General features: G+C 42.0%; 1 protein-coding gene across 1 annotated transcript in view; it reads left to right on the top strand.

Moving 5' to 3' along the window:
* Positions 1-21,050, top strand: part of PEX14 (peroxisomal biogenesis factor 14) — a 77,820-nt gene extending 56,770 nt beyond the window's left edge. Inside the window, exons 4-9 of the mRNA XM_083802623.1 lie at positions 2,608-2,730; positions 9,508-9,593; positions 11,999-12,101; positions 13,351-13,448; positions 16,647-16,738; positions 19,203-21,050. Coding sequence (XP_083658749.1) covers positions 2,608-2,730; positions 9,508-9,593; positions 11,999-12,101; positions 13,351-13,448; positions 16,647-16,738; positions 19,203-19,668 — 968 coding nt within the window. The 3' untranslated portion in view covers positions 19,669-21,050. The remainder of the gene's footprint in view (positions 1-2,607; positions 2,731-9,507; positions 9,594-11,998; positions 12,102-13,350; positions 13,449-16,646; positions 16,739-19,202) is intronic.
* Positions 21,051-21,153: the final 103 nt, after the last annotated feature.

Here is a 21,153-nt window from a genome sequence, read left to right on the forward strand (position 1 = left end):
AAAGGAGGTGTTTCAAGGTGATGGCGCTCCCAGTCTTGTGTGATAATTAAGAAGGGAGGTAGTTGTGATGTTCTATTTTATGATGGCATTAGTACGACAAACAAGACCACTTCACAAGGCAGAATAGTCCAGGGAGGTAATAACATTTTTTACTTATTCTACTTTGCACAGGCTTCATACTGGGGACTCAAATGTGAAAGGTTTCCCATTGTTCTATTATTCACATTGGCTTTTTTTTTTCACCGTGTAGCAGGGTTTTAATAGAAACAGTGATATTGGAGTGTCAGTAGTTGGCAAGACCAGAATAATCCTAGGAGTGTGTTTTATCTGTGAAAGATTTTAGTTTTTTTCTCAAGTAGGGTGAGAATCGAAGGGGGCAGTATGGTTGGGAAGCAGTGAGTTTTATTTCCTGCTCTTTTTGTAGAATGAGTAAAGGATCCCCCATAACTTCCATACATTCCCAAATGTTAAATATTTTCAGATTTGCTATCTTTGCCTAGAAGTAGAACAAAATGCCCCCATTCTAGTGGGAGCCACATTTACAGCCAGCAGCTGATATTGCCTTGTGTGTCTGGCTCCATCTTTATGAAATTCCATAGTTGCTAGTGATCTGCAGTGTTGGCATCTGTTTATGCTTTCTCCTATATTGGATAATTAGGAGCTGGTTAAAACAGCTTCTTTCTTATTAGGATTTCTCTTTTTAACATGGATTAGACACCATAAATATTGTTTTTGTGACTAGAACAGTAGGCTGAGTTGATGCGTTCATGTGCCTTTTATTACTTTCACTGCAAGTCCATTCTATTCTGTGTGGTTTGGGTTCCTTACTGTCTGAGGCATGCATCAAATAAAAGTAAAGGGGTGATTTCATCAGACTGCAGGACCAGGGGTTAGGAACTTCAGATTTCTGGTACAGTTTCTGACACTGACAATATTCTGTGATGTTAGAGAAATCACCTAACTTCTCTGCACATCTGTATCAGCACTGCACAGTGGATAGAACAGTAGTTAACCCACGAGAACAGGGGAAAAAAGTGCTAACAGTTATAAAGGCTTCAGCAGATCAGAAGCACTGTGTTAGTGCAGTGTTATGTGAATAACAGTTCTGAGACAACCTTGTATATTAATTCCTGGCAATACTGTTCGTGCTATGGATTATTCTGTCTAGAGCCCCAGTACGCAGTAAAGTTTAAGATCGTGAAAAAAAATAATTTTGAAGCTTTGGTAATATGCCCAGAAACCTGGCCATTTTCTATATTGCATCTCCCAGTGTTGCTGAGGAGCTAAGTGTTTTAAAGGCTGAAGCTCAGAAATTTCATTTGCCAACAGTACTTCATGGACCTCGAGTGGAGGTGCTGGAGAGAAAGTATTCCTCCGTTTGCTCCCACTGCTGTCACACTCGTACCATTTTCTTCACTGTGCTCAATCCCTGCACCAACCGTGTGAGAACCAAGCGGTCTGTCTCTTCTTTTCTAAATCTTATCCCTTAAATCCACATCCACACTTCCAGGCTCTGAATGCTTTTGCATATGCACTGTATGTATAGTAGAAGGTCCTGAAACGCTTCAGATGTTCCTCATAGCAGGGACGCTGGCTTTCTATCTGCTTCTGTGCAGGAGAATAACAGACAAATAATACCCAGCTCTCCTGCCGCACATCATGGTTGCCATTTGAGTACCGAATTCTTTTTCTAGAGGATGTTTTCTCCTCTTGGCAAAAATAATCCAGCTGTGCTTCTTTCTTCACAGATGCTGGTCATCATGAATCCCTTAGCTGCTTTTCTTTTCCCCCTTGTTGTCCAAATCCTTTCCATATGTTGTGGCCAATTACAGATGGTCATCCTGGCATTTCCTGATGGCAGGAGGGACTGCACCAACGTGTACCATGTGTGCAGTGTGACTACAGCTCTGCGTGAAATAAAAAACAGGCTGCCCTAGGGCAATCTAATCAGGCAGCAGTAGGCCGGGGCAATGCTAAGCTGAAAGTTTGGGCTTGGCCTTGTTTTGATCTGTTTTGTTATAGTTTTATTTCCTCCTTGCATTCTGTGTCCCATTCATACTAATCACAGTCAGTCCTGATTTTTTCTTTTTATTTCTGCATTTGTCATAAAATAAAGCAAATTATTCCCGTCTTCGGAAACGATCTAGACTAATTAGTCGTCTAACCCAATAATTAGTTTTTTGTTTCCCTGTCTGTTTTCATGCATTATTGTTAGTTTTTTCCCCTCTTTTTTTTTTTACACCATTACAGATTAAAATGAGCCACATTTGCAGTTGATGGTATCTTTTTTTCGGGGGAAGAATGGAGAATTGCAATAGAAAGCTACTTCAAAAGCAGCAATAAACTCAAGGATAAATTAAGGAAATTGAATGAGCCACATTTGGAAGCAGCGTTGAGGCTAATATTCTGTCGCTTAAGGTTAAATTGCAACAGAGAAAGAGAGAGGGAGAGATTCCAGTGAATCCAAAATTGGGGAGGCAGTACTGCTCAAGTCGGTGCCAAAATTCTTTGCAGCTTGAAAGGGTTCTGCCTGGCTTGAGAATTTAATTATGCGTGCATCAAGTGGGTAAAGGTGCTAAACTGATCTCATTTCCTCTGCTCCCCCAGGCCTGACAGACGAAGAAATTGACCTGGCTTTCCAGCAGTCGGGCACCAGCACCGATGAGCCGCAGTCCCCAGGTCCTTCTCCACAGCTGGTGCCAGCTCAGCCCGCTCACCCCATGGTGTACAGTAAGTAACCCCTTGAAAAACATCTGGTCATATTGCTTTCTGCAGTGATTTCTGCAAAAATTTCACACGTTTCTGTGCCAGATCCTAGATTTCAATTCCAATAATATCGTAACTTTTGTCAGAATCAGACACCGAATGTTACTTTGAATGTACTCTGTAGCTGTTGATGTCTGTGACAAGATGGAGCCACAAGACCATATTACACAAGGAAAATTTGATACAAATGATCATGGTCTACGAACAAGCATCATAAATACTAGCCTATGACACCTCTTGGCATGAAGGGTTATAGTCAATAGAAATTAGCTTATGACTTGCTGTAAGGACTTGAAAAAGCATTTAGCCAGTGTAGGACCCAGTTTTCCCTTCTAAAACTAAGGGTCATACTTCCCTTCATCAATAGGGCTTTCTAATATTTAGATCATTAATGTATGATAGAGATGATAGATTCTTGGATGAAAGGTGATGTAAAAGTGCAACGTTATTACATCTTTAGGTATTACAACAATGGAGTCTGTTCAATAAACTGTCTGCAGCACATCATCACAAGGTTTTGCATCTTAGTTAGAGGACTTATTTTCTTAACTAGCCAAGCAACCAATCAGTTAATGTTGAACAGTTAATTGAAAAAGGTGTGTTTTCAGCACAAACAACAAACCGGAATATAATGTCTTCAGGACTTAGTCTGTGACTTCCCATGTGTCTGGCACGATGAGTTTTAAGAGTGCTGTCAGGTTACAAATAATAATAAACAGTTAGTAGTGATGCTTATTTTTAACAGGATTTCTGTCTTCAGTCTTAAGATGTAAGGGGTGACAGCAGAAATCCTGTGTAGACTGTGTGGATAAGATTGTATGATTTTGTATACAAAATACACTGCCAGAGAATTTTTAAAGTCCCAGCATAATCTGTGTAGACTTAAAATTTACATATATATTTGCATTTTAAAATAAACCTCGCAAAAAAGTATCTAAGCTCCAAACAATAAAAACCAAAGTACACACCATTAAAAATCCATCAAAAGAAGCTGTTCAGCTCACATGTGTGTCTGGCAGTTTGAAAAGCACTTCACTTACCTGCCAAGTATTAAGAATTGGATTTTGATATTGTTCCTACACAGTTCGAGCTCAGACGTTGACCAGTATAACAGTCTACATTGGGCTGTGTTTATTAGTTTATGACATAGTTTCGCTATTGTTAGAAATAATGCTAGGCTTGTTCTCTGAGATTTTAAATGCTCTGGTTTGCCACAGTTTGGGAAGAGAAACGTTTGTGTTGGAGTTGGGTTCAGAACTGGAATATTTTTTAGAGTTGTGTTGGGTGTACTGGTGAACTCCAGGACTGAATTCTTCCTCCTGGGCTAATACCGCTCTCCTGTAGTTCACAGAAAATGCCAGAAAAGCAAAATCTGCTGAAGCAACAGTGTTAGATCCCTGTTAGTGCCATCCCTTTGTTGTTCAGCAAACTCTTGTCAGAACAAAATACTGGAAGAGTTAATTTTCTCTTATAGTGTAACACTAATACAAGTAAGGCAGGAAAGAAGTGTGCAATTCAAACTGGAAAACGCTGTCATTGTTGTTAACACTTATAGCTTTTTCATTTTTTTTCCTTTTTACTGTTTTGGATTTCCTAAAAGCACCGGCTCGCTATTTCTTGTTACTAGCTAACAATCCTAACTAATATTTAAAGTTCCTAGTAACAGCTCCAAAGGGAATTGTGGAAGTATTATTCTGTAATGCTCAGAAACCAAAGGTGAGGAAAAATACCACCAAAGTTGAGCTTTTTTAGGGGTTGTGATTATAAACGTATGCTCTAGCTTTGTGATCTGATTAGTGCTTTTTAAGTAATTTGAACCAAAAGCTTTTGCCTGTGAGCCAGTCTTGTTTAGCAGCCCACAACATCTGGGAAGCAGTGGCAATAGGTTGATTAGATATTGTTCCTCCCCTCTCTAGCCATTCTTTGTAGACCTTCTATTTAACCTTTAAATGAATCTATAAAAAGAATTAATAGCTAAATATACGTGGTATTCGTTTAACCAAAACATTTGTTTTGATTAGATGTCATCTGTGCTCAATTCTGGTCCTTGACTGGTGTAGCACTGGTGTTGTTAATGATGGATCCATCTCGGTGTTTTCCTGTTAAATGCTTTCTGTGGCGTCGGAACTGCAAGAAGAAAATGTGAATTTCTCTAGAGCTGAAGGATGAGACTGTGCAGAGGCCCTGATCAGAGTCCTCATAGGTGTGGCTCAGTGCTCTTTTCAGGTGCTGGGTTTGCTGTAGGTTATTGTTGTACAGATGCTAGTATTGTTGTAATGAATATTGCTGAATTGGTCCAAATCTGCTCCAGGACAGTTGTTTCTGTGACAGTTTACTAAGTCAATTTTTCTTTCACAGATTTGTCAGGCGTTGTCATGTATAAGACAGATACTCTGTTTCCTGTCTATCTGTTATGCTTATATTCTTACAGAGTATTCATTACTTTAGCGTTGGAATGCTTCGAGGTTTGAAGTTCAAAAGTATATCTAAAGGACTAATGAGATAGGTAGACACTTGAATCTAAAAGTTGATTTGTGGATGGAAACAACTTACTCTGGAAGAAGTGATGAGATTATTGGCTGCATTTGGTTTTCCTAGAGAAGACTTCTGAGTTTCCTGTGAAGCAGCATCTAATGTGCTGGAGTTTAAGTCTTGAAGACTCCAAACCGCTTTGGGTTTGATTTTTTTTTTCTTCCGGTTACTGGTTTTTTGATTAGTTTTGACACCTTTAAACCACAAGACTAGAGAGAGAAAATTATGTCAGCAGAGCAAAAAAAAAAAAGGGGGGGGGGGGAGGGAGAGAAGAAATGGTTGAGGAGGTGCTGTGCTGAAAAGTAGTGGCTAGTGAAATGTAATTTCTCTCTGTCTCCCTTACACCAAGGTGTTGCTGCTTCATGTTTAAAAATTGTTAAAACTATGGGTTAGGAGTGCAGAAGTTTGGGATGGCTTCAGAACTATCTCAAGAGTTCATTCAGCAGGAAAGGAGTGGGTGATCCTGCCAGCAACTCTGGTGTAAGATGTCCACTCTTGTGAGTCAGAGCACTAAGCCCTACACACATCTTTTGATTTTATTTGCTTGATCAACTCCTGCCGTAGTTGACTGAGGCTGTTCTCATTTTTAAAGTTGCAGGAAATAACTTATACCACTTAAATACTTCCTTTTGCAGAAATTGTACTGATGGTGTAGGTATTACTTAATATTCAAATCTTTTGCTGGAAATAGCTGTTACCACTGTAAGTGCTTTCTTACTCTTAAAGAGTTAAAGAAGTGTATTTGTAAGCCTCAGAGTAGCATAGTTGTTGTATGCTGAACTTCTCCTGTGTTTGGCTTAAGTAACTTTTGGGGGAAAGAGAAAATAATTAAGTTTTTAAAGTTTCTAGACACTGTGTTTTAGCTTAATATTATCTCTACTATTTCTCCTCCCTGTTCTGGAGGAGTAATTCCTTCCCCATGGTTTGTACTTTTGCCAAGAGGTGTCAAAACTGCTTAAAAAAAAAAAAAAAAAGCTTAAAAAAAGCTTGAATTTGATTAATATAGAGAAACAAGACTTTGCCTGACTGATAATAAAACTGATAAATGACATCTGAATTACTTGTAGCGGTAATTTATTACATAAAATATCTTTTATTTGACATGCGATTAGTTGCTGGAAGCATCACTCAATCTGACTAGTTTAAACATGCTCTAAAATGAACCCCCAGTAAAAAAACAGGGCTGTCTGCTGTTGGCGTTATGAAATATACTAATCCAGCAGTGAGGACAAAAATCTGACTTTAAATATTTAAATGATTAATTGGGTTTATGTGTATATATTTTTTGCCTTTCTAACCCTCGTAATTACATGCAAACTCGGGGGAGTTTCTGAGCTAGGTGTGCAAATCTGCATGCTTATCATCCAGGTATTGTCTGTGCTCTTCCCCATGGGGTTTATGGTCTCCACGTATGGTATTTTGTAGAGATTTTACACCTGCTTAAAACAGAACTCCAAGGACTCATCTTCTTGCCATTTGGATCTTCTTCTCTCCATGTGTCCATGCGTCTTCTCCCACCCCTGTGTCTTCATGAGGTGGGAGGCTGTAAAATACAGCCTGTTTTCTCCTACAGTTGAAAACAGTAACTAGAATTTGGACTCCTTATTTTTTCCCCAACTCCTTAGCATGGGTTTGCTGTTTACTCTTGAAAAATCACCTTTTCTGGCCTCAGTTTGTATGGTTTTAGATGTGAGTACTAGTGATGGCTGCTAGTGATGACCTTACTTGGATGCAGGAGGCCTAATTAATTGAGATCAGGAAACCTAATTCTGAGACAGATGGGGATCTTAAAAATAGTGAGTATTTGCTCTGGAGGTGCAATTTACAGTTGCTGTTGTGAGAATTAAATATACTTACAGAAAAGAAGAAAAACAAAAGATTTACAGCTGGAGAAAACGTCACTTCTATCTGCATTTTGAGGGTCTCTGTATGTTTGTTATATCCCCATTACGCAGCGGATCTCCTTCAGGAGGATTTCAGTACCTAAACTCAGGAGTATCTAGACTATTAATGCTTTTTCACTTCTTCTGAATATTTTTTCAATTTTACGAGTGGGGAAATTGGGGATATGCAAAGTCAGTGTGAGCTGAGAAACTTCTCGCCCTCCCTCCACCACAGACAAAAAGGAAGATTGAATGTAGATTTCAGGCAGAGCTGTGACATTCTTCATAACATCGTAATGTTGATGTGGTCAGCGCAGAGCCTTTACTGTGTCCCTCACTCAGTTTTCCTCTCCACCCCCCTCACTTTTTTTTTTGCCACAAGACAGAATTATTTCACACATCTCTAAAACGAGTAAAATGGCATTTCGGCTTCTTGTCTTTATAGACTCTCTGAACTTTAGGAAAGATCATTCTGGTCCCTTTTCATTAATAATGAAAACCAGGGGGCAATAAAATGTTCTTAGCTCCAGCATTAGAGGAACGGAGGGAGAGATGAGTGAGGTGAAAGGGCAAAGCAGACCGGGTGCTACAGGTGTCTCTCCATCCTGCTCAGAGGTCGTCACGGCTGGGGACAGTGAGGGACAGCCGTGGGCTGCCATGGACAGGCCACAGCTGGACCCACCGACCCTCTGAGATTAATTAACCCTTTGCAATAGGCAGCTCAGCCTGGAATGAGTTGCAGCGTCACAGAAAGATCCTTGAAGTTCAAGGCAGAGAATTGGACGTCCAGGAGAATTCAGGTACCAGAAATGACAGTGGGAGCAGAGCAAGGAGGGGGAAGTGGGGTGGAGGACTGGGGTTTGCAGCAAGACTAGCCAAGGATCATTTTCAATCCTGACATGTACACAGCCAGTTACCGCAGCTTAGCTGACGTGTTTTAACTCATTAAGTTAAAAAGTTATGATAATTTGATCATGTGCCTAAGCTCCAAAGCTGCAACCACAGCAACCCAAAATACTGCTGGTGACACTATTCCTGGGTTCTGGCAGAGCTGTTTTAATTCGTTCGTATTTCTAGCCAGCGGATCATCTGAGGAACTGTATCCTGAGATGTAGCAAGAAGCTAGGGGTGCCAGTATTTGAGTCAGTGTCTGTCTGTAGGGCCTGAGGGCTGGAATTAGGAATAACTATTGCAATGAAATGCCTGTGGGAGACCTCTGCAACAAGAAAACTGACAATAGGTGAACCAACTGAAAGGAGACAGGCTTCCAGGCATTTCGGCCAGTTATGCCCGAGTTGAAACGTTGGAGAACAGAATGCATTTCCTAGACATCGTAGATCCCATGTAGATTTGGGTCTGTCTGGTTGGAAACTGCACACCAGCCTCCCCCTCATCACTTCTGCCCACATCCTGCCACTGAACTTCAGGAAAGATCACTCTGCATCCCCGTTATTATTACAGAAAACCGGGGGCAGTGCAAGATTCACTAAGGGAACTGCGAGGGAGGTAGAAGGATAAAGCTGGTGGAAAACTACAGGTGTCTTCTAATTCTGCTCGGAGGAGCAGACTGTGCCATATCTTTGCTCTGCTCTGTTGAGTCTCTAAGCCTCTGTGCAGAATTGTGTGTTAAATATCTCAATCCTTTCTCTTCTCCGTTACCTCTCTCTCTGTAGATATTTAATTGCATATTTTTTCTTTGCTGTTTGTATGTGCTTTGGTCCCTATTTGTAATTCAGGCTTGAAAGACACTGGATCGTTCCTTATTGAAACAGTCTGTAATTGCTGACACAGCCTTCATAAACCCATTTATTGCCCTAATAGATTTCTCTTCTTCCTCTAAACGCTTCCCTCTTTTTTTTTCCTGCACTCTTTTGAGTTTCTGGTTTTGTCCCTATTTAAAAGAATTACAATTATGAAGAGTAATCGGTATTCAAGTAATGAGTTAACCTTAGCTAGCACTTAACACCGTAGTTGTCTGGGGTGAGTGCGGAGTGCCTTCTGTAAGGAAAGAGTAGAGAAAAACAGCTTGATGGAACTTTATTAGTTGCTGATGTGATTTGTCTCCCTTTGACACCTTGAGCAAGGCCAGTATCAATGCTGGTCTGGATAGATGCTTCAGTGTCCTAAGGACAGGATCCTGTACACTGTACCTGAAGGGCTACCAGCATCCAAATGCCCCCTGTTCATTAAATCTATGCCAGCTAAGAAACAGAAATGGCATTATTCATTGCTTTTTTCTCTGATAAAATGGGCATATCAGGAAACCAGTTGAAAATGTTATCACCTGCAGTTCTGACTATGCTTATTTCTTGATTTTGGCCTTTAGGTCCACCTGGCTCCAGATGGCGAGATTATGGGGCTTTGGCTATCATAATGGCAGGAATTGCCTTTGGCTTCCATCAGCTGTACAAGGTAATGTCTCCCTCACTGCTCCAACACCTTACTCTGTACTCTGAGAGAACGATATTATTCTGCTTGTATCCAAATGATCACGTTGTTTCCAAGTTGGTGGATCATCTCAGCTTGTACTGACACTGCCATTGGTATATGTGAGAAATGTAGACACTTCACATGGAAATGAAGAGACAAAAAATGGCAAGGAAACAAAACTAGTTTTCGGCAGTGGATCTCAAACTGCCAGAAACAAGGTCATTTGATTCATGTATGTATATATTCTTTTAAACTGGGGAAACTGAGGACAGGTCAGTAAAGGGATTTTCTCAGCATTGGCCAGCAGCATTACTGTCATAGCCAGAGTCTAATGGTTTGTACACTGCTGATCCTGCACCATGGATTAGCAATGAGTCCTCTTTGACTGATGAGAAGGCTGAAAAGAAGGTGCTAACTTCTAGCTCTACCATACATCCCATAGTTCTACTCCAGTGTGCTTAGAACTAGGGAGAGCAAGTGCATGTTTGCTTGTGTACTGTAGAGTACACCTTATTTCTTATTTCTTGAGCAATGTTCCTCTGATTGAACATACTCTCTCACTCTGGATGTGCTTTCCAATACTGTGGTAAGTGACATTAGATAATCCTACTGCCTTTTGCAGTAAAATCTATTTTACAAATCAAGTGTTGACCATCTTTTTTAAAACTACTTTTCTTGTTCCATTCTGTTGCTAATTTCCTGGGTCTCAGGGTAAGAGAGGGAGGCCAGATTTAACAACTTGTTCCATCTATGCAAGTGAAATTACATGACTTAAGAGGATGGCTCTTTTGAAACTATGTTATCCCCTTGTTTTTTATATGAAAGCAGTGATGCCAACCTTACTGATCTTTTCATTCTTGCAAAGTATGGTGAGGCTGCTCAGTGTCCAGAGAGATGTGGAGACAACAGCTGCTGGGCCTTGCAAACCTTAACATATTGCTGTTGCTAAATGACACATCTCTAACACATATTGATGATTTACATAAAATTTTTGGTGTAATGTCACTGATGCTGTTAATACATCTCACTGCTGTATTCTTTGTTTACAGATCTTGCTCTGCTGTCTATCCAAACCTCATAAGACATATTGTGTGCCTAACAGAGACCCATATTCTTTTATAGGAGTAAGAAATCTTTGGAGACAGTTGATAAATTCCCTCTGCCCTCCGTGGCATTTTGAGGGAGTTTGCAAATAGTGATTTCTAAATGCAAGATAGGATGCTAGGATAAGACATAGTTGTCCATGTGTGTTTTGTAAGGACTAAAAGAGAACTGCTTATGAAAGTCATCAAAAGCTATTTGGTTTTCAGAATGTCTGAGTGTAAACATATGTGCATACATATGCTTTGTGAGGCTAAGAGCTGTGTACAGCGACAGTGAAATCTTAAACCAATGCTATTAAGTGTAAAAGAGTGCTGTCCCACACATGTCAGTTTGGATAATCAGCTCCGTCTCGAAATGGTTCTGTATGTATGCCCCTACAGTGTGTGTACATGCAGCAAAAGCCAGGATGAAGAATTGATAGGCACTATCAGAGTTGTTTCTACATCCTAGACCATCCTTCTCTCACTCTTCTTCACCTGCCATGTTGCACTTGGACGTGTTCATCTTAGAGTACATAAACAATTCCTGTGTGCAGTGCTGCAGAAGGATCTATGGCTGTTAGGGGAGAGTTGGGACCTAATAGATGAAGACAAGCCTCTGCAGGGGCAGAATAATGTAGATTTCATGGCTGTGTACAGGGTCAGGGAGCTGCCTTGCTTCCTGTAGTAGCTTGGTTCTCCCTTTCTTTTGCTCTCATTCCGTAGTTCTCTTGTACTGTCGCTAACTCTGCTCCATTTCCTTTTTCTCCAGATCCCTGTTTCTTCAGATCTCTGCTTTTCCCTCTGCAACTCTAACCCTCCTAACACCAGGGTTCACAAGATTTTACAACAACTCTCATTCCCTCTCTTATGCTTCCTCTGTCCTTTTCAGGGCCTTTCCCCTCTTCCCCCAACTTCTGCATTTATTTTCTTGTTGATGGAGCTCAAATATTGTTCAACATCAGTGTGTTCACGTTTGAGAACAGAAAATCTGAAATCTGAATCTGACATCTATATGTCATCGATGTTTCTCTGGAGTGAGAGCCGTCCCAGGAAACCTTAAACAGAGTTAGGAACTGTTTTTCAGCACCCCCAAAAATATAACCAGAGGTCTTGCATCTTCTCTTCAGCAGCTTCTTTTAATACCTAATTTAGGAGGAATTTATTTTCTCAGCCAGGTGTGTGGATAAATAATCTCTGGCTATGTGATAAAAGATGGGGTTTGGGTGGTGGACTTTGAGGAAGATTAGAGAGACCACTTTGCATATCCCTGTTTTGTAAAAAAAGTTTATGTCCTCCATGCAGAAATACCTGCTCCCTCTCATCATGGGAGGCAAAGAAGATAGGAAACAACTTCAGAGGATTGAGTCAAACATTGCTGAGATGAGTGGCAGTGTGACACAGACAGGTAAAGATTAATGACTCCATCAATTCACCCCTCAAAGCCCTTCTCCCTGCATCCTCCATTCTGCCAAGACCCCCACCCTCTTCTTTCCCTCCATCTACCACTTTATGTGGTGACTTCATTTATCTGCTCTGAGAATCTGTTCACATTTGCAAATGAAGCCGCCGTCATTTCGGTTTAATTTGAAATTGCTTGTTTACTGTCGGCGCGGCCTCAATTAATTATGTTTTTACGGAAAGGCTCCCAACCTCAGAATATTAATAAGGGGAATAAAATGACAGCCTTTCGGAGGGCTGTAAAGTTCATTTTTAATTTCTGCTTCTCTGATGTTTTCAGGGGCTTTTTTGTGGTGTTTTCCCCCCACCTTCCATCTGAAAATCCAAGGCAGGGTCAGGAAAGTCTGTAATTACTGTGCCTCCCTGACCTTAGCCACCTTCTCTGTTATTGACTCTATAGGGTGCTTGTTCATTACCCGATGCCCTAATGATGGTCTGGATTAGCTGTTACCTGTCACACCAATAGAGCTTTTAATTTTATTTTATTTTATCAGCTTGTTTACTGCCTGGAAGCTTTGGATAAAGTACAAAAGTAGAAAAAGTTCTTTTGCAGCTGGAATTGGAGTCCAACAGTTGATCTTCAGTGTTTGCTGGGGTGTAGGAGGGAAATACTAGGTTTTCTCTCGAAATACAAGGGAAAACACACAAAGTATATGGTGGGATGGAAGAAAAGCGTGATTTTCAACAGTGTTTGTAAACGTATTGGGGGTGAAGGAGCTGGTGAGTTCAGGGCAGGAGGCTGCTAATTACACTTTTTAGTGGAGGGCGAGAAGACAAGCATCTTTCATTTCTTGTGATACCTTAAGGTCAATCCTGAGACCAGCCTCTTTGCAGGTTGGAGTTAGCCCCAGAGTTTGCCTGTGTGAGGCCCAAGGTAGATAAATGATACAAACATTGTATAAGTTCAGGGAGATGTACAAATCATAAACCAATATAATTAGAAGGGAGAGGTTTTGGATGGATATACTGTGCTCTATAGACATCTATACAATGGAAAGATAAACTAGAAATACTGGAGGTTAGATGCAGTGCAGGTAGATTACCCATAGTGCAGATAAATCATATGGATTAAAGCGAGCAGGCGGGCGTAGATAAATTAGATATAGTAGGAATAGAGGCATCTTTGTAGCTAGACAGCAGGAAGGACGTGTGTGCATGTATCTCAGTTTAACACTCTCCTGCTTTTTCCCTCACAGTGACTCAGTTACAGAAGACTTTAGCAGCTGTCCAGGAATCGCTAATCCAGCAACAACAGAAAATTCAGGAGCTCACCCAAGAACTGGCTGCTTCTAAGGTATCAAACTCCAGCTCCTCACCTTCAGAACATCACCATCTGTAGAAGATGCATGGCTTCGTGTCCACATGAAAAGCACCTTATTAGGTTCACAATCCAGCCTTCATCTCTGTCATATCCCCCACTGGTTTCTCTGCATTTGACATTTCCATAGGCTGGCTGTTTAAAGCCCTGGATATTAATTGGGTACCCAGTGACATATATCTGACTTCTAAGAGGGCTTTATTATATGGCTTTGCATGCAGCATTTGTGTCTGAGGCCTTATACCTGTTCTCAGCTCTGTAACTTCTGAGATGCAATTGAAATGAAATAATCGTCCTGTTAGTCCAGTGACCAAAAGAGGTGTAAAGGCCAGATGTGCAGTCTTTTTCTGTAAATATGTAATTTTACATGTTTATATTTCTCCTGTACCTTTGTATTTTGATTCAAAACAATGACTTAACTCCTGTTCAGCCAAGCATACAGTTGAAATACTGTATGTAAGTCACTTGCTCAGATCCAGAACAGGTAATGGCTGAACATTCATACTATTTGGTTGCCTGTTTCAAGAATTTTGGTTATCTCAGTGTACTAGGTGGCCCCATCACAATCACATTAGGCACTCACAGTGGCCCATTTCCCGTGATTCCTGGCTTGAACTTGGCAATAAAACCACCAGTTTTGGCTGGTTTGTGTAGTTACCTGTGTTTTCAGGTAACTGTGTTTCAACTGTTAACCAACATTGTTTTTCTTTCTGGCAGTGAGACTTTGTACTTTTTGTCTCTGAAGTACTTGGCAGCTAAGCATTCTGTCAGGCAGTAGGTGTTAGTTAGATGTGGGACGGGATGGATTTGAACCACTCACAAAGAGATGATGTCTTCCTTTCACTCACAAATTTGGAATTATTCAGGTTCCAGACATCTTTCAGTACTCTTAATACAGGGAGAGAATTTTCTTTCTACTGTTAAATCCCTTACACGTGCCTTATGATCTACCTGCAGCATGAGCGGTTGTCTTCTCCCCATACCTATACCTCAATCTCATAGAAACCCTTTGATGGTGTGTAACTGGTGGGCCACAGCTGACTATGTGGTGTGCACGCTGTACAGTAGGAATCCCTCAGTGGCACAGCTGTAAACCCAACCATGAAAGCCAGTTTATGGTCACAACACTCCACTTCAATTTTCCTTGGGAACTGTGGCCTGTCGGTGGCCTGGAGCCAGTCCGGAAATTGGAAAACTGTTTTCAGGTCGTAAGTGTTAAGATTAAGGCCACATGTTGAGCTTTAAGAAGGGAAAAGGGCATAAGAGTCTTGGTGGTTTAGAGAGTCTTAAAGTTTGTCCTCCCCCCTCTCCACCCCCTGCACTGAAATGGTAGCACACATTGTTATGATATCTAAACCTCATGTGTACAAAGAAAAACTTGGGCAACCCCACAAACCAAAGAATAAAAGCTGTGTTTTCTCAGCTGTAATGTAAGTTTTTATATCTGCTTTTCAAACTCCTACTGGCATGCTGTAAAAAATTAAAAAGAGGGACTTTAAGTAATTAAAAAACGTACATAAAAATTCAAGGCTTGAATTTTCTACAACTGTTTTTTAAAGAGACTGGCTAAAAAGCCCCAGATGTCAGATTTTATTTCTAAATCCTAGGCATCTGGCACCATATGTGTTTTGGAAATTTGAGTCCTTTGCAGGCCAGTGAGTGGAAATCACTCCCTTGTTAATGTGCTGCTGTAGCTTTCAAGGTCTTGGAGAGCCAGAACAGTGGCTCCTGGATTCTTGCTGTCTGAGGGCTGGGAGTGTGAATCCCAGGGGAACGCATCTGTGTATATCACAGCTACTACAGGCTGAGCCTCTCCCGGCTCACTGGGTTCACAGCCCAGAAGTCCCTGTGAGGAGTGCTGGCTGTGAAGGTGTTCAGGGCTGTTCAGCACTAGCTGAAGTCTGGTTGAGGAGTGAGTAGGAGCAACCAATCCTGGCTACGTCTAGGAGGAGCTGGCAAGGAGGAGTTTTTTGTTATTCCAGTCCTGGCTTCCTTCATCGGGGAATTTACTAAGAGTATCTCTGGAGAGATGCTCATGAATGGATTTATTCGTAATGGCTTGTAGAAGAAATTTCTATGGGAAGTGCTAGATGTGAGGTTTTTTTGGTCCCACACTCAGCCCATCGCTACAGGAGCTGCTACAGTGATAGGATGGGATAACCATGCTGTGATCTCTCTTTCAGAGTGCTGTTCCCATTTCTCAAGTTCCCAGAAGGGTTAAAAGAAAAATTGCCAAAAGTATTATCTGCAGCATGTTCTCTTCAGTTGTTACCTTACTCTAATTTCTGCCTGATATCCCATAGCAATTCTGATGCAGTGCTGACAGCAGCTGTACCAGGCTTCCAAGAGTTACTTATCTTTCCCCACCAAATTGCATTCATTGCTTTGAAATATCCGAGAGACAGTGTCTAGTCCAGCTGCTTCCTGGAGATACAATCTGGTAACTCAAGCATAGTTCTAATTGTTCAGATCTAGTGGGGAAAGTTTTTGGAGCTTTCAAGCATCACTTTATCAGTCCACCTCTAAACACCACAGAATGCAGATAGTCGACTTTATTTCATGATTTAGGAGAAATGAGCGAGTGGTTTTAAACCAGTTGCTAATATATAATATTTGAATCTGATGCCTCAGCTAATTGCAGGCACAGGAGAGAGTAAAGGACCTGATTCAGTGCAACTCCCACTGCCTTTCAGGATCCTAGTTCTTATCTAAAAATCATTCCATAGGTCAATGGCAAATAATTTGGTTTATGTCTTTGTGTGTTCTTCTCTGTGTGACATATTGGAGGAAAACATGCTGTGCAGAGCTTGCTTTGTCTGAATTCTCACAAGTGCTGGCTGCGTTTTAAAGGAAAAAGAAAGGTCCCCTTGAGATGCTTCAGCAATGGTTGTTGGAAACAAGATTAATTAGTCCTCTAACCTGAAAGCAAATATTTGAATTGTCTGAGCACCTTGAAACAATTTTTATTTCTGGTCATTGTGGGGATCCATCCAGGTCCGTTTTCATTGTGGAAGTCGTTTTGCTCAGATCTGAGATTTTAAGTGATAGAGCTTATGTATGTTAGCTTGAGATTCCCAGATGGGAGGAGAGGGAAGATAAGATAGAAAAATTGTCATTTGTGAGCTATCTCCCACTTCATGCTTTGATCTTTACATCTCCTTTTCCATGTTATAGGCCACAACTTCCACCAACTGGATTCTGGAGTCACAGAATATTAATGAACTGAAATCTGAGATCTACTCATTAAAAGGACTCCTCCTGAACCGGTATGGATCGAATATGTTGATGGAAGATGGTTGTGTGGGGAAGGGTTGCTTTCTGGGATTCTCTTAGTCATAGAGAGGAAAGACGTTTCCAACAGGAACTAGCTCTATATCCTGTTATTGCTATTTTAATAATACCACTTTGCACTCTGCTACACTTTCTATTTGCAGGTCTCAGAATGTTTTTCAAATTTGCCTTAAATCACGGAGCGCTCTGGGCAATTAATAATTAATAAGATTTTTCCCTTTTGTTTGCAATAGAGGAATTCTCTGCCACTCACCACAGGGAGGATGCCTCTCACCTAGTTTGAGGTGTTGGCTACACGTGAGCTACCCACCTACATTCTGTTACAGAGAGAGAACCACTGGTGGATACAGTTCCTCTGCCCCATTCATGGTTAGGGCATAACCAGGATGAATTGCACTTTATCTGAGTTTTTTTCTCTCCGTTAGCTAGCTCAGATGTAGACATCTTACACTGTACAAGTCTGAAATGAGGTGATAGAAATCTCAGCCTGTGGGACAGTCCTAGGGAGAGGGATCTCAGTTTTTGAGGAATTCTTTTTTTTCTAAAACCACTACTTAAGAGTTTATTTACCCTTTCAGTTATTGATCCCTTCACTCTGATACGGCTCCCTTACCTCCTTCCACACACAACTATGTCTTCTCAAATCATCTCTTTCCTAAGAGATGGACTTCAAAGACCGATCTATGATTGGACTAGACATATTCTGAATTTCAGCAAGAATGCTTTTCAGAAGTCTGAAGAGTGTATTGGCTTTAATATTCTTTTAAATTCTTGCCACACCTCCTGTTCCCACCAGCAGTCACAGTAGAAAGCTTTGGAGGACTGGGGACACATACTAAGTTACTGTCTGTTAAGTTGGGTCATAGTGGCATCACTGCTGGGAGAGAGCACTAGTTAACGACATCTCTTCAGCAACAGGAAGGTTGCCCAGAGATTACAGACCCAGTCTTCTTTCTTAGGCCTCTGCTTGTCAGGCTGGATGAATAGGAAGCGAAGAGGCTTACCTGTCCCTTGGTCTTTCTATTGAGGAGGGTTCCCTCTTCGATTTGTACATTTGGCCATCTTTACATTTGTACATTTTCTGCCATCTGCTGATGGCCACCAGCAGATGAGAAGTGGCTTTCCAGAGTGGGCAAGGGGGACAGCTGTCTGCCATTAGGAAAAAATCACTCTTTTATGCTGGGGTGTAGGTGCTTTAGGGAGAGCAAACTTTGCTGTTGCTTTTTTAACAAAAAGGCTAATGTTTCTGCAGTGAGGAGGCAGCAGCAACACTGGAGCCAAGAAAGTCTCCAGGCTGAATTTGCTGATTGCATTTATGATACTGGTTGAATAATGCAGGCATTAGCTTATTGCACTCGCAGGAGATGGAGGTTAGATCAGCAGCAGAGTTCTTCCGTGACTAGTGGTGGCTGTGGGAACAGGGAGGTGAGAGCAACTGCTGTTCCTAGGTCAGTCTGTGAAAATGGACCGTGTTGTGTTCAAGGACTCACTGTAGGAGAACGGACAGCTTTGGTCTGCTCTGCTCTCGCCCATGGCACTGCCAGTTCACCTGAGTGGCATGAGAACGCCCTGTCACACAGCATCCTTTTCAGAGGGGGATCTATATCTCTTCATACTCCCACTTTCCACGTTACAAAAGCAAGGACGCGTAGGGAGTACCAGAGCAGACATGCCTTTTTGCTGTATTCTTCATGATGGATCACTTTCTGAGGGCACCAGGGCTCCCCACTGCACTTACATTTGTCCAGCCTAGTATTTACGTTCTCATTTCAGAGCTGGGATTAGCTTGGCACTATCAAATCCTTAAAGCCCACCTGGAGAGGACTCGCTGAGGACAGAGCAGCTAGCTTCTCAGCTGGTGCAAGCCAGTACATCTCCATTCAAATCAGAGAAGCTGAACCAGTTTGCAACAGCCAGGATCTGGCCCAAACATGTAAAGTGCATGCTGGGACTAGGAGATAGGCTCTGGATTGTAATGAGCCAGCATGCAATAGCTGTGTATCACAGTGGAGGCAAGAGCCAGGTGGTGAAATTTCTTGGCTCAGGTACCAGGAGCTGATGTCTCTGACTTCTTGCTCCAGTGGGAATTTTCCTTACCAATTAATTAGTGATTGTTTTAAAAGGGCCACTCATGTCTTTCCAGAGGCAGCATTCCTGAGTGCTAACTTACTCTGTGAAATTGGCCGAACAAGATCATTTCAGTACTTCAGATTACTGGTGTGTAGCCTCAATTATTGGGTGCTTGTAAAACACTTGGAGATTCTGGCTGAAGATCTGGCCTTGTTCTTGTTCACTTATGACAAAGGAGACTTGAAGTTTCAGTCCTGCTTTACCTGATTTCGCCATTACAAATGCCGTTCTCTCCAATGATAACCCCTCAGTGTTTTTAATAAAAGCCCCTTTCTCTCCTTTTCTTCCCCCCCCCTTCTCTCCCCCAAGGAGGCAGTTCCCTCCCTCCCCTTCGGCTCCTAAGATCCCGTCATGGCAGATCCCAGTGAAGCCAAGCTCACCCTCCAACCCTGCTGTTGCCAACCATAACAGCAGCAGCGACATCTCACCCGTCAGCAATGAGTCCACCACCTCCTCACCGGTCAAGGAGAACCACAGCCCGGAGGGTTCCAAGGTCAGCTGCCATCTGCTGAGCACCGAGGAAGGCAACAAGGCGGTGATCGATGTCAAGAGCCAAGTGCGGATGGAGGTGCAGGGCGAGGAGGAGAAAAGGGAAAACAAAAGGAATGAAGAGGAGGAAGAGGACGATGAGGATGATGATGTGAGCCACGTGGATGAGGAGGAATGTCTGGGTGTCCAGACTGAGGACCGGAGAGGAGGGGATGGGCAGATTAATGAGCAAGTGGAAAAGCTACGAAGACCTGAGGGGGCCAGCAATGAGAACGAGATTGACTAAAGCACCCTGGCTTTTGCTGATGCTGCTGTACATCTTCCCTAGCCTCCTGCACTGTCCCCGGTGCCTCTCCCATTTTGTGGAGTGCCACCATCCCTTCCAGTGATTCTTCCATGATTGACCTTGAGTAGGGTCATGATTGCCCGGTGAATAAGGTGGGCCCTGTTTCACCACAAGGCTGTGCAGCGTTGCAGTGGCTTCTTCTTCCCTCCCAGACCTACCTTCTCCCCATGAGCTGGGGTCACTGCCTAGGCTGGAAGACCAGTCGCCTTACCATGCCCCACAACTACATAAGTCCCCTTACTAAAAAAACTCCCAGCATCTCTCCTGAAGTGGTCAGCCTCTTTGCTGTATCCTGGAGTCCTTCCATTCAGTTTCAGAAACTTTTCTGTCCCGAGCTCTTTGATTTCACAAGTCTTTAATCCCCACATAATCCCCTAGGCAGTTCTCACTGTTTCCCCAAATATCCATTTTATTTCTCAAACTAATTGGTATTCTGTCACCAAAAAAGAACGTTTTAATCCTGAATTTCTCACCAGATCTCAGTCTCAGCCACCTTCTTCCAAGCCTTACGTCAAGCCTCAAATTCCTGAAACTACCTAGCATTTGAAAACACTAAATTTCTTGTGGGGTCCAAAGAACACTATTTCCACCCCACGCACTCCCTTCCACTCTTCAAAGTGGCCTCTTGCTAGGGACCAAGTCCAGGTTTCATGGCCACAGTAAAATGCATGAGAACAGGTGGCTTTGTTACTGATTGCTCCCCAGTAAAAGAAGGCTTTAAAAGATGACCCCACTCATCCCAATTACTACCCTTCTTCCTCCAAAGACAAGGAGCTCGCATCAGTTTTTGACATCTTACATTTTATTTATAGCTGCCCTGAATGAGATGATATCAGATGCTGAAATAATTGGTTAATTTTGAATTGTTGCAATGGTTCTTATCTTGTTTTTCTCCCTAAATGAGGAGAAAACCCATATTAAATGATCAGTTGAGACCTGCACCTACCCAGTGACAGGCACCTGCTTCAGCAAGGCAGTCTTTACAGAAGAGAAAACAATTCCAGCTCTGAGGTACACCGCTGGCCCTTCTTGCCCAATCCAGCCTTTTTTTTTTTTTGCCCCATTGGGGCTATATACAAATTAAAACAGTGAACTTTAAAACCTCTCATTTGCAGCATTGTGTTCTCGGCTGTTAAAATGGTGGTGTCCAATTATATTATTCACTGCATCAGAGCCTCTTAGCGGAGCAATTCTTGTAACAACTGAGTCTCACTGTCCTCACCAAGCAAGCGTGCTCGTCTGTGTGATCATGTATAGATTTCAAATATAAAATACGATTGTATATAATTGTAATAAATATGAGTTACCACTATTTAACACCAGGCTGTCACTGGATTACTGTGGCTCTTTTTTGGGGAGAAATATGGAGAAATAATGTATGCAGGGTGGTAAAGGGAGGGAAGAGGGGAGGTTACAGAAATTCAG

Source organism: Anser anser (genome assembly GCF_964211835.1).
Source record: "Anser anser genome assembly, chromosome: 17".
Lineage (NCBI taxonomy): Eukaryota > Metazoa > Chordata > Aves > Anseriformes > Anatidae > Anser > Anser anser.